Raw genomic sequence first — 16556 nt, 5'->3', positions numbered from 1 at the left:
CGGCGAGCATAGCTGCCGTCTTTGTACTTAACAGAGGGGGTGCCGCAGGAAAACAGCCATCGATCGGCTTGGAACCATACCCTGGTCCAAAGCGCGTCTGGTGGACTTCCGAGGACAAGTCCTTGATTAGCCACATTCTGTTCGGCAACAGCAACTACCGTAAGGAGAAAGAGGGTTGGGAGGATCTCATGGTGCTCAATAGCGTTTGCATAATATCTGACTAACGGCGGATGATATAATGGGATATCTCTTAATTTACATCTTCGTGCCGTCCTCGAGGCGTCGCGCGATGCACGCTTATTAATGGTGGCCCCTCGAGTTCCGTGATAGCGCCCTGGTGTTCCCTGTCTCACAGCTTTCATTGGCCCTTGATGTTGTTGCGAATCTTCTGCACTTCATCCATGGTGAAGCCAAGCCCGTGTAATGCGTAGATCTCCCCCCAGTCGCCTCCCTCTTCACCATGATAAACATTCCGAATATCCTGGAGGAATCTTTCCATATACTCAGCCCTGGTATTGCTGAACTGCTCAATTCCGGGAGTGTCTTCTGTCCACTCTGGCTTCCATTTTTTGACCAGTGCAGCCAGGAAGTTTTTCTGAACTTCAACACCTACTCGAGAGAGAGCATATTCAAAGGCAATGTGCTCGTCTGGCACGCCTGCCAGGGAGAGTAGTAAGGCCGCCAGCACGCCAGTGCGGTCTCTCCCTGCTGTACAGTTGAAGAGAATAGGCACTCCTGGGTTGTTCAGCAGATGCTCCAGGACCTTTCGAAAGGGTTGCTTGTAGAGAGTAAGAATTCGTTGGTATTCTTTGCTCCAACCGCGACATCCGCCCTCCCAATAATTCGTGTCGCTTTCAAGGCTCACAAAGTCTGATATCTCCAAGTTGGCCGCAGCCGGCGAGTCAGATGGGAGCGACAAGATCTGAACGCCCTCAATGCTGGGAAATGGAAATGCATTACGCTCGCCTGCAGACCGAAAGTCAAATACGGTCTGGACGCCTAGCGTAGCTGTGAGATGGTCTTTTCCTTCATCGCCCAGGCCAGCGAGTGAGCCAGACCGGTAGATCAAGCCCGGCTGAAGGTATGGCTTAATGCCAATGTCTCGAGTGTTGAATGCGCCTTTCAAAGGTACGAAGGGTGTAGAAGAGAGGGACCTGTCGAGAATCGGACCGGGTATATCTTCATTGACAGGAGAGTTGATGAGCGTTGCGAATGTCTGCTTGTATTTGTCCATGTTTTGGGCTTGTCTCGTCGAGAGTTGTTTCTCCTTCCCAGAACCAACTCTGCACTCATCTATTTATATCTGAACCACGTATTCCGTCCTCGTATACGAGCGGTGGTGGTCTTTGAAAGTGGATGCACACCTTACCAGGCAGACACGAAAGAGCCAAATGGAGTCCTTCAGACCCCTGCTAGTGTTTGAAAATGTTGCCCCAGCAGACATATCGATGACCATCTTCCCGGGCTCACTACCCGCGGATTGGTTGAGCAGTACGGTATTCAACGTGGATTTTGCTTTGGTTGCGGATTCGAGTGTTGCACCACTGAGCCTCTGCTTTGTGGCCTACCATCTCAGCCTTGCTTACAAGTACAGTAGGTTAGGCTTGGGTGACGCTTTCAAATCACTTAGCGTTCTCGTCGCCCACTGTAATCAAAGAATTAAGAGAGAGACAGTCTTATATTCTAATAGCCAAAGGGGATGAATCAAAAAGAAGACTACCTTCGCTGACGAATTTTTAATGCTCCTTAATATTTAGGTGGCAGCGCCTAAAATTTAGGTGGTGATACCTAAAATTCAGGGGCATTTATAGGTGTTTAGTTATAAGTTTTGAGGTCAGTTAGATCGCCTAAATTATAAGAGAGCTAATAGGCGCGCCTTACGGGCGGCGTGAGTGAAAATTGTTCTGATCAGGAAGGTTTCCCGGATGTGTGCATAATAACCCCTTTACCAGGCGGGAGCGTCATGGGCAACACCCGACTCCGTGTCACCTCCCCGTCTATCAAAGCTACTGTTCATTCTCAATCTCATCACAGGAGCTTTACCGGCGCAGATACTCACTGAAGTTCCTTCGGAAACCGCCCGCGCTCTCTGTACTAGCTTTTCCTGCGGCGTCAATGCTTTATAATTGAAGGCATGGAATCGTCCGCTTGGTCCGAGGATTCCGGCACCGGTTCACAGCGACGACCTGTAGGAGCCAAGGCAGACCGAATCCAAACGCCACATAAAGGAACTAGAGCATGCTTCGAATGTAGAAGGTGCGAGTTCCCAGACGAGGTCTCTAAATAAACCCTCGCTAACAAGATCTTCCTCCATCCGTCGCTATAGAAAGAAGATGAGGTGTATGTGCTGTACCTGTAAACTGGCTGCAAACCTATTCTAACGAAATCACTAGGCGACATGGGCTTGCCGGTTTGTGGACTCTGCCAAAGAATCGGGTATCATTGTGTCTTTCCAGCAACAAGGAAGACACCAGCGCCCCGACGCCCGGTTGCCAAATCAGGATGTGAACGTCAGGTAGAACAACAAAACGGTGAGACAGCGTAGTGCAGTGCAGTCTACGTTTGCATCTCTACCAGCAGACGGCTAATTATATCATCCAGACCGTTTCTTCAGCCTCGGACAATCTTGCATCAACCAGACGGTTCCCCCCAGCCAATCATCATCATTGTCGTCTTCGAGAATAAAGATTGTGGATCGTAGCTTGGATGATGCCGCCAATGCGCGCGACTGGACTTTAACGGATTCCCTACCAGCCAGCCATGACCGGCACTTCCAAAGTAAAGACCTCTACGGGAGCTCGCCTCATGTCGTTGCTAATGACTTCCACGTTGGCACTCCCGCCGGTCGAGACGCGGACGCGTGCGACCTTGGGGTCAGCGAACAATTGGCGATTGAGTTGATCAGTATCTATTTTGACAAGATTCAGGCCTGGCTACCATTGCTGCATCGGCCAAGATTCTACGCTCAGTATAACTGCAGCGCCGATACCCTCCACCGGTTTCGATCGACTGGGTATTCCATCCCAGAAGCGTTGCTGCTCCAAAGTATGTTTGCTCTTGCCGCGCGTTTCTCTCCCAATCCGTATTTCAAGGGCCTGGCGCCATCTGCCCGTGGCCAAGTATTTGCCAGAAAAGCGATGCAGCATCATGCCAAGCTACGAGTCGAGCTAGAGGAGCCATGCCTCCTCCACCTCCAAGGATGCATTCTGCTTGCGAACTACTTATTGACGTCAGGCCCTGACTATCGAGCCTGGATTCTCACAGGAGTCTGCGCCCGTCTTGCGTATGATCTTGATCTGTGCAGCATAGATGGCTGTCAGAATATCGGCGAGGACAAATTGGAGTGGACCCAATTGGAGGAGCGCAGGCGGGCATTCTGGCTGGTGTGGGAGCTGGACACCTTTGGATCAACCTTGTCAAAGCGACCTACCGCAATAAATAATCAAAGGATGACGGTATGTCTCCCGGTCAGCGATGAGATGTGGTTTGCGGACATGCCTGTTCAGTCGGTAGTCTTGCACCCAAATCCAGCGCAAGCCTGGAAGGGCCTACCAGACTGCCCGAATCAAGACGAGCGAGCGTGGTTCCTCACGGCCAACTACTTAATGGCGGCTTCACATGACATGTATTCGCGCCAGGTTAGTTGCCAAGAGGAACAAGAGGAATTGATCGACTCAATACTCTGTTTTGCCTTCGCATTTTCGCAACGCTTCAGCTTAGAGGCTTGTCCACTGGTTTTCGACTCGGAAAGCTTTTCAAGGTGTAACTGGATTATTTCCACGCATTTGATGCTAGCTTCGGCTCGCATCAGTCTTGCCAATGCCGAGAGGATGGCCGTTTTTCGAGCATCTAGCTATGCGCGGGAATGCTCTCGTATTCTGCGCTCCTGGCACCCCGACTACATCGTCTTGAGCCACCCCTTCGTTGCATGCTTGTTGCTCCCGATTTGGGTCCTTTCGCCACGCGATTTGCTGAGTCCGCCGGAAGATTCGGAACGAATTAGAAGCATGCCATATTCGGTACTGAAGCAGATAGCCTCTGTTTGGGGGATAGGTTCAGAGCTACTGGGTGAGATTGTACCCGAGCTAGCTCCCTATGGACGTATTCTAACAAAGAGACAGAGCTGGTTGCTGTGTTGTCTTGCCGCAGCAACATTCTGTGCAAGGCTAAGTCATTGGCCAAACGTTATGCAATATTCTTTCCAGACCCAGTCCTGTCCGCGACATCCACATGCGAACCGTCAGTGACGCAAGCAGATTCAACAGCGTATCCAGAGAACGCAAGCATCTTGTTCCATTGGCCATCAGATCATGAAGACACTCGTGTCAGTTTAGAAGACATTGTGTAAGTTGGATGTGCACAATGCCTGTCGAGAAGCGCTGACAAAGACGGTAGCGCTGCAAGTGCAGCATCGTGGCAAGCTTCAGGCTGGCCCATACCCGGGAGCGAATCCGCACCAGCAGCCTGGGATGCTGGCACAGGCAATTTCGTTTAGTATAAGACGTGTACACCCTTTAATCGTATCATCCGGCGTTGGGAACTATGATGGAATACGAGCTTTGGGCCAAGACGACCACTCCTCATGGTGGCAGAGCTTCCATTCCTCGACAGATTTGACCAGAGTCAACATCTTGGAAAGCCTGGAAGTGATGAGAAACTTCGGAAACTTACACGACAAAATCAATGGTGAATTGACCTCTCATTCCAGCCTTCAAACAACACCCTCGTCTCAGCAAGGTCTCCCTCGGCCCGTTTAACTCGATGCTCAAGATTGTCAGGCACAGGCAGGACAATGTTAAACTCCGACCCGCGCCTCAACGGATAAAAGGCATATTGGCTTCAGGGTCCTAGCCAAGTTTTAACTCTTGAACAGGCGATCCCGGGAGCCGACCCCACAAGCAAAATCTCCGGGCGCCGTGGGACCGGCGTAAAGACAAGTGTGCCACTGTATACTGAGATACAGTGGCAGGCATCATGACAAAGGTAAAAATATAAGGCTCCACTTGCCAGTGTGGAGCACTATATAGCATGGCCGACCCCACTAGTTAAATCACTCGTATCGAAATGAAACCAACATCCAAAAGAAAGCGACTCTTGGATCTACCGGGGAAACTTAACGGAAACGAATACTTAATAACAATGTCGTCTGTCGCAGATTCAAGAGTTATTCTCTTCACCACTCAGTTTCGTCCCAATAAACTTGGCCAAACTAACTCGACATGATGGCTCGTACGGCCCTCACTCTCTGTTGTCTGGTCGCGGCAGTCTACGCCGTCGCGGTCCAGAACGAAAGGCGTCAAAACGGCTATTATTTCAAGCCTGAGCTGGCCACGTCCTATTGGAATGTGTGTTACTAGTCTACTTCTATGGCCCTTCTATCTGCTAACTTGTCAATTCAGGATTCTGGCCTTCCAATCCTCTTCAATTTCAGCGACTCGCAGTTCTCCAACACTGTGGATGGTGATCCCGCAGGCAGTTCATATTGGACAAGCTCCTCCATTACTGGGACAAACGGCCAGCAGTACCTGGCCGTCTCGCACGCTCTCATCTTCAACGGTGCCAACAACGAAACGTTCTACCGTGCCTCTGTTCTCCCGCTCAGTCGTCCCGAGGACTACAGTTCTTTCATCGTCTCCACCAATGAGAGTGCCCTCGCGGCTGGCTCTCAACTCAAAGTCACCGTCGATGGCAATGGATTCCAAGGTCTTACTGAAGACAACGTGTCGCAGATGCGCACATACAGTAACCATGACAAAGTTACATTCGACATCACCTACAATGCCACGTCTCCAGCGCTGGTAGACGCTGCCGTTGGTCTGTTCACATTTGGTACCGGAGTAAGCTATGAATGGGGTCTCCCGAATTGCTACACGGAAGGCGCACTGCTTGTCGACGGGAGCTCGGTGACTATTGACCCAGCTAACTCGTTTACCTGGTACGATCGACAGTGGAACAACGGGATCCCATCTACTGGAAATTGGACGTGGTTCGAGCTGCACATCCCCCACACAGGGTACAGGCTCAGCGTCTGGGCCGTCGACAATGCTCAGCCTTATCAACGCCTCCGGTTCGCTACAATTTGAACGTCGGACGGCTCGCAGAACGTGGCCCCCATCACATTCACCCCAGACTACACGCGCAGTTGGTACTCCAACGCAACGGCGACCTTGTATGCACAGGATTGGACGATTACCGTTGGGGACTTTGGGGTTCTCAGAGTTTCCAGCTTTACAGGCGACCAGGAAATAGCCGGGAAAACAGCCTTTACCACGGCATACGAAGGATTTGTCACTTTTGACGGTCAGTTCTACGACCAGAACGTGGATGGTTTTGGACTTGTGGAAATCTTGTATGCTCAATAGTACCAAGTTTTGGCTTAGCAGCACTGTTATTCCCGGCGGCCCCCTCGGTGGTCAAGCGTGGGAAGGAAGGCAGTAAGAACAAAAGCTCAAATTTCTATTCATCATTATACGTAATACTTGATAATTGGAAGATATCAGTGGACATTTCTTCAACCAGACAGACTCGTTGTGAGGCACTCTTTTGCAAGAGGCACCTGTGGCCGGCGGCCGCAGTAGCGAGAGCTATGCAGATCTTTGAGTGCCTCGGCCGGCAAGTAGCGGTACATGTCCATGTCCACGTAAGAAGGGTGAGGCAATTTCGAAAAGTCGAGTGTAGTCGTAGCCGTTCCCGTGGGGCCGGTGATCAGGGTCCTCGGGGCACAGCATGGATCACCCAGTACAGCAACTTTACTTGTCACCCCGAACATCGAGCCGGCGTTCGCTTTGGTTGCGTGCATGGGTCGTGCCGGCAATGATCGGCTGGGAAGTGGCCTCTCTCTGTGGGGTCGGCATACTGTACAGTGCAATACTTCCAGGGAACATGGGATCGTCGTGCAGAGAACCAGAGCTGGGGTTAGCCATCGCCGTTCCCACAGCAGGTTGTGTTAGTTCCTCCAGTAACGCATTCCTTTCCAATTTTATGCGTCAAATACCTATTTGCGTGACAAAGAAACGAAGCCGGTCTTTAAAAAAAGACAAACTAAAAAACACCTCAACGTCACCAGAACCGCGCTCGTAGCCCGTGTAGAGATGTTATGACTTAATTGTTGGCGTTCGGGCCTACCGGGCCAATACTGGTACAGTAGCAGGCTGATCTCGAACCAGGTCAACTAGTCAGACAGCCTTGCCGTAGTCCTTAAATACCTATCGTTTCCAACTAAACCCCCTTTTGAGTTTCTCGTACACTTTTGATGATCAGTCAGTGAGAGAGCACTCGATTCACCCTCGGAAATTCTTCGTTGGGGGCTTGATTTTTTTTTCTCGAACGAGCGTCGTCACCTACAACCGATCAATTCTCCCTAATGATTTAGGTCTTCATTGGACTCTTAGGCTGCGAATGGCAATCACAAGTCCAACGGTCGGAAGACTCCGGCTATCATGTCATGCTCACCTGAGCGCAACATCACCCGCAGTGCTTTAACCTCATGCTCGGATACGCACGCACACACATTCCCCTCGAGGGAGTAAAAGTCATCCATACCACTACTCTCTCTACCCTGGTATTGATAGATAGCGGCAGATCTGCCCATGTCGAATACCGACGTTGTGTCAAATATCTACTCGAGTGTGCTCGGATCGTCACGAACTTCTACATCTATCTGGAACCCATTGCGTTGCCCAACCGTACCCTGCCCTGACCTGACCTGACCTGACCTCACCTGACCTGTCTTGTCCCTGTCTGTCTCGACTCCCCTTCCCTCCCTCGACAGAGCAACTTGCCCCTTCACCCGGCCCCGAATCTGTACCATTCACGACGACGTAGACTCCATCTCTCTTCTCTTCTCTTCCCTTTATCGGTGTCAAAAATGACCGACAAAATCCACCACGCCGCCGACCAAGTGATCGGTTCGATCGACTCGGGCATGCACCGGATCCACGGCGCCGGGGACGTCGTCCGCGGGACGGCGATGGAGGCGCTGGACAAGCTCCTGCACAGCCGCGAGGGGGAAGAGAGAGATCGCGAAATAGCCCAGAGAGGACGCGCCGAGATGGAGACGGCAGGAGAGTGGGAGCGAGAGCGGGGGGGCGACGACGACGACGGGGGGTGGTCCGGGTCCACCGCCAGTGCCACGCGCACGAAACTCCACGCACACTCCGGACGGCCGAGAAGTAGGAGTGGAGGCGGAGGCGGCATCGGTGAGGGATCACATCTCGCGCAGTCGAGGATCAGGACGGCGGAGAATGCTTCGAACCTGTCGAGCCCTCACACTCGGGAGGAGGGACACGGGGCCGAAAGACGACGGATCGGGTCAGAGAAGGGGGACGAGTTGAAGGCTGCGAGGCTGGCGATGAGGGAGTGATTTATGTAATTTTTTTTCGGATTTCTCACTCCGAGTGGCTTGTCGCGTGGACTCTGAGGTATTACTTGATTGTTCTTGATTGTCACTGGTCAGGACTCAGATCTTGGACTCTTAGACTCAAGACTCAGACTCAAACAAACCTGGAATCAGACTCGGACTCGGAATCAGAATGAGAAGAGGATGGCGCGGCGGAGGGGGGAGGGGGGAGGGGGAACGATGAGGAAGAGACCAAACAAAACAAATGGAACTGTTTGATACTATCCTAACTACCTACCTACCTACCTTACCTGAGTAACGACGATTCACCAGGCTCGATCACAGATCTTCAAGTTTTTGTACGATAAGACGCACAAGGAATTGGATTCAGTCAAAGGGACTTGGGAAGCAGTCGTGTGTACTATACTATACAGCTGTAAGATCTTCGCGCCACGTGCATGTGGTTTCTTCGTGGCTGCCGTCGTGAACTGCGCCGAGGCCTCGTGGTAATTGGGAATCCCGATGAACGAACAGGGGCGGGGACAGGGTGGACGTGGGTGTGAGAACGGTTTAGCAGTGAGTTCTGGACTTTGTCGAGATCTTTCCTACCGCAGTACGAACCTACTTCTCACCTACCTACATTAATACGTTACGTGGAAGAAGAGACATGCCGACAATACGGATCCGTGATCGCCCATTTGCAAAATCACTCCACTTGCCTATTACGGAAACAATGGGGTATAATTACCCGTATGAATGGCTCCGGTCTTCTCGTACTCTCCGACCCGTGAAGAGAGTCGACTGCCTCGACACAATAATCATACTGTACCTTGTATCCATTTCCATTCGAAACAGTTGTCGGTCTTAGAAGTAAATAAAAAGCAGAAACAAAATCATGCTCGTAACAATGTCATTATGCGCATTATTCAATTGTTGATGTGTCATGTACAAAGAATCAACCGAAGATTCTGGCTATCCCTCTCTACCTCAGGTACATATGGATTTAACCTCCAGTTTCCCACAGATGCATAATCCATACGCACACATCAAAAACACTTCTCTCCCCGTCCCTCTTTCATCCTCGTAGCACCCTAACTGGTACTGACTGCTACCACCACCACCACCACCACCACCACCACCACTACTCCCCAAGTTCCGCCTTCTTGGCCAACCAGATCTGATCAATCAGAGCGGCCTTCTTCTCCGACCTTGGCGTAATCTCACATTCAAAAGGTTTAGGGATCGTCATCCAGCCCGGCACCATGTCCGAATTGGGTTCAATGACCTTCCCGTCCTTCCCGACCTTCTTGGAGATGTTGAACGCCCACAGCACCCGGGCGATGTTGAGGAACAGAGACTTCTCGGCGACGTGGACCCCGGGACAGACCCGTCTCCCGGCCCCGTAGGACCAGTGGTCACGTTCGTTCGGGTTTGCGATGTTCAGGTAAGCTGCGGCCGGGAGTTCGTAGCCCAAGAACCGTTCGGGCATGAATTCTTCAGGCTTGTCCCATAGGTCTGGGTCGTAGTTGATCGCCCTGCACACAAAACAAAACACAACCTAGAATTAGCATCGCCCATTCCGTTACATGAACACAGATGATGGGATCGGGATGATATTTGCAATACGTACCACCAATTCAAGACGACCACCGTGTCCTTGGGGATGAAGAATCCATTATACCAATCGTCGGCCGTGGTGTAGTGCTGAATGCCAAACTTGTTGGGCGGGCGCATGCGCAACAATTCCTTGATGATGGCGCGGAGATAAGGCAAGTTGGGTTCGTCCGCCCAGTCAGGCAGTCTGTCCGAGCCCACGACCCGGTCAATCTCCTCTTGGGCCTTCCTCATCACGCGCTGGTTGCCGGTCATGTTGAGGATAAACGAGTTCAAATATGCCGACGTCGTTTCAGAACCGGCCTCGACGAGACCGCCGGTCTGGTACGCGGCCTGGAGTTCGTCGAGTCCCACCTTCTTCGGGTCACTGAGGTAAAAGTCCTTTGCGAAGCAAGGGTTGGCCTTGCCCTCGTCGACTTCCTTCTTTAAATCCCCCCACAGGCCCAGGTACACGGCCGAGTCGTGCTTGAAACACTTCTCGCCAAACTTGCGCCAGTTGCCGAACATCCACTGCGGGAAGTATCGAAGGGACGGGAACGTGTCGACCAAGAAGGCACCGGGTGTCGAGAAGAGTTGGAGATTGTTGACGACAGAGTAGATTTTCTTGGTCAGGGCACCGTCAAAGTCCTTTTGCCGGTGTCCATACGCGACGGTCATGATGACGCTGTTTGAGTAGCGTCGGTTGTGGTCGTAAAAGTGCTCCGGGTCGTGGACCAGGTCGTACATGAGTTGTTTCGATTCCAGATCTTGGATGGGCTGGTAACTCGTCGAGACATTGATGTTGAGAAGGGCGTGCGCGATCTTGCGGACCACTCGATACCGTGGGCCGTAGGCCATGAAGAGTTGGCGACGCCCAGCCGAGGCCACGTCGCTGGCCAGGGGCGCCGGCGGCCGAGAAGAGTAGATGCCCGATTTCTTGTCCATGAGTTCCTTGACCGCGGTAGGAGAAGACAGGTAGATGTAGTCTGAGCCGCCCATTCGGGTGTAAAAGACATCGCCGTATTGTTTGGCCCATTTCATGGCCTGGAACCGAAACGTTTCGGCATTGGACAGTTCAAAGTAATTGCCCAGAAACGGCAGACCAGGCGGACCCGGCGGGAGGTGTTTGCGTCGTGAATCTTTGAGGGAATTGGGCGTGACCCAGAGATAGAATCCGAGGGCAAAGAGGATGGGCAAGGCCACAAAGCCCACAAGGGCAAGACGCCATGTTGGGACGCTGTCTAGATGGAGTGTTGAGAGGATCTGGTGTGAGGCCATCTGGCTGTTACCGTCGCCGTAAAGACTGAAGACGAGGATGGGACCAGAAGAAACAGATGGGAAGGGAAGAAATACCAACAATAATATCAATCAATGCAAGTCACTCCACATACTGATGAGTTGCATCTCCCACAAGTTGGAACGGAATTCCACATCGACCAACTGAGATGCCATTGCCTGCTGTAGTGGCGTTCCCAGGCTACTTGCACTCGTACTCATCCCGGATTCCACAGCTGTCGGGGTTGTTGGAGTCAGAGAGTTTGGCCCCGGGGGTTCCCCATGATTGACGCTGTACAAGAGTAGAATGGCTGGACTGCCTCCACATTCGAGACCGAGTGACCCCGGCCTCGCCCTGGCCACAAAATGGAGGCGAGACAAACTTTGGTGGGGTTTTATTGTCAGCAGTACAAAGCAATCCCCATTACTGGCCGGTCAATGCCAGAGCGAAGCTACAGCACCGAAGATCAACCTCAACTTGGGCATCGACGCCTGTGTCACCGTTCATTGCCCAGCACAATCGACAGATGGCGAATGACAAGTCTTCAAGATACGACCGAGCACGGGAAGTAAATGGCAATGAGACTACACTCATTACCCAATGTTGAAAGCTGTCTCCAGGTCTACCTGGGACAAGAGTTGGACATGAACTGACGAAAGATAAAGCAGACTAGCGCACATGCCTCCCTCAATGTACTCCTCCTATCATACATTTGCTTCCTTTGATGGTGCTGCATGCGAATTACGATCTTGTTCTTGGGCTCATCCTCTCTAGTAGCCGTGGAAGTGGCGACCAGCATATCTCTTGTGACTATGACCGTGTCTCTTCAACCCAGCATACAGATTGTTGGACACACCCAGGCGTTCCAGAGTAGTACGTTTTCTCATACCCGATTCGCCCTCGGTCCTGACCGACTGCGGGTTGGCGGCCTCGTAGCTCTTCAAGGCAGCGCACTCGTCCTGGAAGGATTGCTTGGAAGTGTAAGCAGCCTTGACAATGTCATCAGGTCGCTCGATAAACTGCAAAGCAAGTCCATCATCGACGTGCCACAGAATGTGGCAGTGCATCACCCAAGCACCCGGGTTGTCGGTCTCGAAACCAATGACAGTATAGCCGGCTGGGTTTCCAGGTCCTGCAGAGCCTTGGAGCATGACAGTGTCTCGGCGCATTGGGTTCTTGAAGTTCAAGGTCGAAGTAAGGTCACTGCTCCAAGGTGAAGTGCCAGTGCCGAGGACTGAGACGTCGTGACCGTGAATGTGCATCGGGTGGGATGCGAAGAACTGGTTTTGGATGACAAAGTAGACCCATTCGTTTGCCTGGTTGAGAACAACCGGGTTGCTGAAAGTGCTGCTGTTGTCTCCAGAGTCCAATCTCTCCAAAGTGGGCAAGCTGTAGTTGACGCTCATGACGCCGTTGTTGATGAACCATTGATAAACAAGACCGTCTGTGCTGGTCTGTACCTGAGTGACTTGACCTGCTGGAAGGGTCTGAGCCGAAGATTGGAATTTGCTCGAGTCGCCCGCAGGGAGAGCAACGTAAGGTACCAATGATGCAAGGGGCTCATCAGTACAGCCCGCTGCGGTGATATTGGTGATGGGGGTGTTGGTGACCGGTGTTGAGTTCGAACCCTGGTAGTTGATAATAGCGTTTGCCGTACCCAGACCAGAATTGGCACCACCAGAGGGACATCCAGTTTGGATGACAGCTCGGACGTAATAGCTTCCAATCGGTTGGTTCATCTCGACAATAACATCGTAGCGCTGGCCAATGCCGATATTGAGGTATGGGGTGGTGTACGGGACGATGGGGACAAAGTCGGCAGCAATAACAGTCAAGTTGTGTGCATCAAAGCCAACCACATACATGTTCTGAGAAGAGCTGCCGAGACGTTAGTTTCACTTCAAGCCATGCCATTCGGAGAAGAGGTACGGACCTGTTGATTATGCGGAACAAGTGCTTGCGGCAAGGTGTGACAGTCCATTCGAAAGCTTTGCCGCCAGGTCCCACTGGGTTGATGTTCTTGCCGTTGAACAGAGTGTTGAAAGAACCACCTGGGCCGTAGTGAGTAATGAGATCAGCTTGTGTGCCGACGGCATTGGCGAAACTATACTTGGATGTCAGCACTCCCGGCATACTAAATGTTCCAACCTCTACTTACGTGTCATCAATCATGACGGTACCCATGTCGATATCGTAGTTTGCTGTGGCAGGACCGTGAATCACGATAGGACCACGGACACCATCTCCATATTGGGCCAGAGCGTGGCTGTGGTACCAGGAAGTACCGTAGGAGGATGCAAGCCAGGTGTAAGTCCGAGAACCACCATATCCTGCAATCGCACATTCAGTGACACCGGGGACACCATCTTGGTCGTTGGTACCCAACTGGCGAACACCGTGCCAGTGGATGCTCGTGGCATTGTCATGCAGGTTGTTGATGACAGTTACTTCAACCAGATCGCCCCAGTTTGCTTCGATTACAGGGCCTGGTACTTGGCCATTCACTGTCAAAGCAACCTTGGGCGCGGTTCCATCAAAGCTCATGGTGGTGTTGTCAATGACCAACGTGTACCTGACTGTTCTTCCCGTTTTGAAGCCATTGGTGTAAGAGTTGGAGCTGATGTCCTGGCCGCCGCACCACCTGGATCGGTCGGCTGCGCTGTTGCAGAAGTCCGAAGCGTTGTGGGCAGGCGTGTAGGTTGGGCATCCGGTGGAGCTGCTTGTTGTGGTCGTGGAGGTCACAGATGTGGACGAGGTCGAGTTCAGGTATCCGGTAGTGCTGGTGGTGTTGTAACCACCCCCCGGCGGAGAGTATGAGCTTCGGGCAGAGGTGGTCGTTGTGGCAGGGCCTGACGTTGAGGGAACGGAAGTTGGCAGACCAGCGCCTGACCCACTTACACTCCAGTCATTCCAGGGACCGGCATAGTTTGTCTTCTGAGACTCCCACTGGGAGGCCCAGTTGTTCTCGGCGCTGCTAACCTCAGCACTCTTCAGAGTCGTTGGCCCAGTCGATCCGGCCTGGACGGTCGAAGGCGCGGGACATGTGGTTATAGTAGTTGCAGGGCAGATGCTGTGAATTCGGGTCGAGGTGACGGTGACGGTGACATCCGCCTCGCTGTGGCCTGCTCTTGCAAGGCCGAAAGCGGCAGAAGCAAGGAGAAGAGAAATAGAACGCATGGTGAACGAATGGACGCAAGCTAACAAGCTTGCAACAAAAAGAGTGACCGGGTTGGCAGTAGGGCGTGGAAAGAAAAGACAAGCATAACCATGAAAAGCGGATGAGAGGTTATATCAATACCTGCTGGGATACTAGACCCCGGCTCTCTCGAGCCGTAATCCTCCTGCTCAAGCGCGAGGCTTGTGGTCAGCCTGACGGAGCCACCAGCACCGATAAAAGCCACGAGGACCAGAGGGTTCGGACGCCGACATGGTATGGAGTACGCAACAATGAATGGTGTTCTGGTGGACTTGTGTCTCAGTTTAGCACAGTGGGGAGAAGACGACGGTGAGCGCGTCTTGTAAGAGAAGGAGCTCCTGTCTGAGGTGTGGTCCCCGGAAACTACCCGTGTAGGTAATCTTCGGATACGACGTGCAAGCCAGCCACAGCACCATGATCCATGAAGCAATTGTCTGTTGGTGGGATTGGGATTTGCAGGGGAGGCAGAGGTGAAGCCATGTCCCAGCAGAGACTAAAAGCCAAACCGAGTCAAGCGCGGCGAAGCAACCACCAAGCTTCAGCCTTTCAGGGGGATCGAGGATGGAATAGGAATAAAGCGAGATGCGGTGGAGTCTAGCTTGTCGCTACCTGACGCGCCGGTGGAAATTAGATATGAGCTTGTGATTCTTGGGTGCTTGAGACGCGGGTAGAGCGGGCGATCAGAGCCCAATAGTGACCAAGTTGACCGTCCAGACGGAGCTGGACCCAAGCGAGAGGCGAAACAGGGGGGAAGGGCGGCTGTGATCCATGGGAGGATGATCAACTGTTGCGAGATGCTGTAGCCTGTGGCGTATGAAGGCCGAGGCCAGGTCTGTACTCAAAGACGTTGACGTTGAATACGAGCCTTTTGAAGTGAGATGATGGTGAGATGATGGTTGTAGGGAAAAGTATGCAAGATTGGTGGCAGATGTGCAAAGTCGACGCCGATGACAGCGGGATCGCTGTACTTGGAACTTGGAGCAGGCAGGGATACGAACACGGCGCAGGCAGCAAATCGACACATCTTCTCCGCCAGCACCAGGACCACGGAAAATATGTCTTCGGGTTCGTGTTCGTGTCGTTGTCACTGTCACTGTCATTATTGCTACTACTATTACGGAGTACTACTACTACTTCCACCACCACCACCACCGCGAACAATGCACTCGGCCTGTCCCTGTCCCTTTCATGGCTGCTCCCGCGCAGTGACGCCTTCAAGATCTGGACACCACCGCCACCCAGCAAACGAGCTGGAGCACGGGCGGGTTCTTGTGCGACTTCATATACAGGAGAAAATGACCTCCTGACCTGTTCGATTTCACCTTAGCAAGAATAAATTCTCTCTACCAGTGCTTCACAATTGACCAATTGCAAGTTGTGTCGATGCGAACAGCAATCAAACTCCTCTCGCTGTCCAGACGCGATTTACCTCTGACTAAGGGATACACGTTCCTCTAATGCAACCGCGTCCTCCATTTTGCCTTCGAATCGCGATGTCTTGACTTAAATTGCTTGACGATGCTTATATTCCACGATCCTACAGAACAGACTACAGTACCGAGAAGATGGGTACCTCATCTCCACAAAGCGTCCTTCCGGGCGCTACTGCAAGCCCTGATCCTTTTAGAGCCCGCCATGCTAGCGAGCTTTACTTTGTTGCGCGCTACCGAATACGGCACCCTATGAGCCACAGCCTAGATGGACCTCGAACAGATTCTCCGAACCGACTCGCCATGATTCATGACCCTTTTGAAACAAAGGGAAAGGCCTCGCAGTTTAGGCGAGAGTGTTCTGAGCGCACGGAAGAATTGACTAGAAGACATTATCAGACGTGTAATGGTGAGTCTGGCGAAAGATCATCTGAGGCTGCGCAAAAATGCCCCTTGGAAAATTCGAAACAAACGTCAGCAAGACCACCTCCTTGCGCCTCCTACTGTCCGAGACTCGCTCTCCGCCATCAATGTTCGAGTCACCCTGTTCTGGCCAACTCTTCCCGACAGGCGACTAGCTTCTCGTCTGGTTCAAACGGTCTCACAATCATACAGTACGTGATGATGGGCCGCTAACCGGCCAGGGACTAAGGGTTTCCCGCCGCAGGCGAAAAAGAACCCAATGCTTCTAAACTCAGCTAGTCCCCTTTTCGTCTCCATATC

At 52.3% G+C, this 16556-nt stretch overlaps 6 protein-coding genes across 6 annotated transcripts; 3 read left to right on the top strand and 3 right to left on the bottom strand.

Annotated features, from left to right (window-relative positions):
* Positions 1-358: 358 nt before the first annotated feature.
* On the bottom strand, positions 359-1234 carry PV08_02605 (uncharacterized protein; the record flags this gene model as incomplete). Its single annotated transcript, XM_016376963.1, has 1 exon — positions 359-1234. The coding sequence occupies one exon, from the start codon at positions 1232-1234 to the stop codon at positions 359-361; it is 876 nt and encodes a 291-aa protein (XP_016238533.1).
* A 1164-nt stretch (positions 1235-2398) lies between these two features.
* On the top strand, positions 2399-4247 carry PV08_02604 (uncharacterized protein; the record flags this gene model as incomplete). Its single annotated transcript, XM_016376962.1, has 2 exons — positions 2399-2531; positions 2602-4247. 2 exons carry the CDS (start codon positions 2399-2401, stop codon positions 4245-4247), a joined length of 1779 nt encoding a protein of 592 aa, XP_016238532.1.
* A 975-nt stretch (positions 4248-5222) lies between these two features.
* On the top strand, positions 5223-6083 carry PV08_02603 (uncharacterized protein; the record flags this gene model as incomplete). The annotated part of the gene is made up of 2 exons (XM_016376961.1): positions 5223-5345; positions 5400-6083. 2 exons carry the CDS (start codon positions 5223-5225, stop codon positions 6081-6083), a joined length of 807 nt encoding a protein of 268 aa, XP_016238531.1.
* Positions 6084-7867: 1784 nt separating this feature from the next.
* PV08_02602 (uncharacterized protein) lies at positions 7868-8362 on the top strand (the record flags this gene model as incomplete). The annotated part of the gene is made up of 1 exon (XM_016376960.1): positions 7868-8362. The coding sequence occupies one exon, from the start codon at positions 7868-7870 to the stop codon at positions 8360-8362; it is 495 nt and encodes a 164-aa protein (XP_016238530.1).
* Positions 8363-9479: 1117 nt separating this feature from the next.
* PV08_02601 (uncharacterized protein) lies at positions 9480-11209 on the bottom strand (the record flags this gene model as incomplete). Its single annotated transcript, XM_016376959.1, has 2 exons — positions 9480-9873; positions 9969-11209. 2 exons carry the CDS (start codon positions 11207-11209, stop codon positions 9480-9482), a joined length of 1635 nt encoding a protein of 544 aa, XP_016238529.1.
* A 768-nt stretch (positions 11210-11977) lies between these two features.
* On the bottom strand, positions 11978-14384 carry PV08_02600 (uncharacterized protein; the record flags this gene model as incomplete). The annotated part of the gene is made up of 3 exons (XM_016376958.1): positions 11978-13085; positions 13141-13311; positions 13366-14384. The coding sequence occupies 3 exons, from the start codon at positions 14382-14384 to the stop codon at positions 11978-11980; spliced, it is 2298 nt and encodes a 765-aa protein (XP_016238528.1).
* Positions 14385-16556: the final 2172 nt, after the last annotated feature.

The sequence above is a fragment of the Exophiala spinifera genome (assembly GCF_000836115.1).
Source record: "Exophiala spinifera strain CBS 89968 unplaced genomic scaffold supercont1.2, whole genome shotgun sequence".
NCBI lineage: Eukaryota > Fungi > Ascomycota > Eurotiomycetes > Chaetothyriales > Herpotrichiellaceae > Exophiala > Exophiala spinifera.
This window is presented reverse-complemented; position numbering and strand designations above follow the sequence as displayed.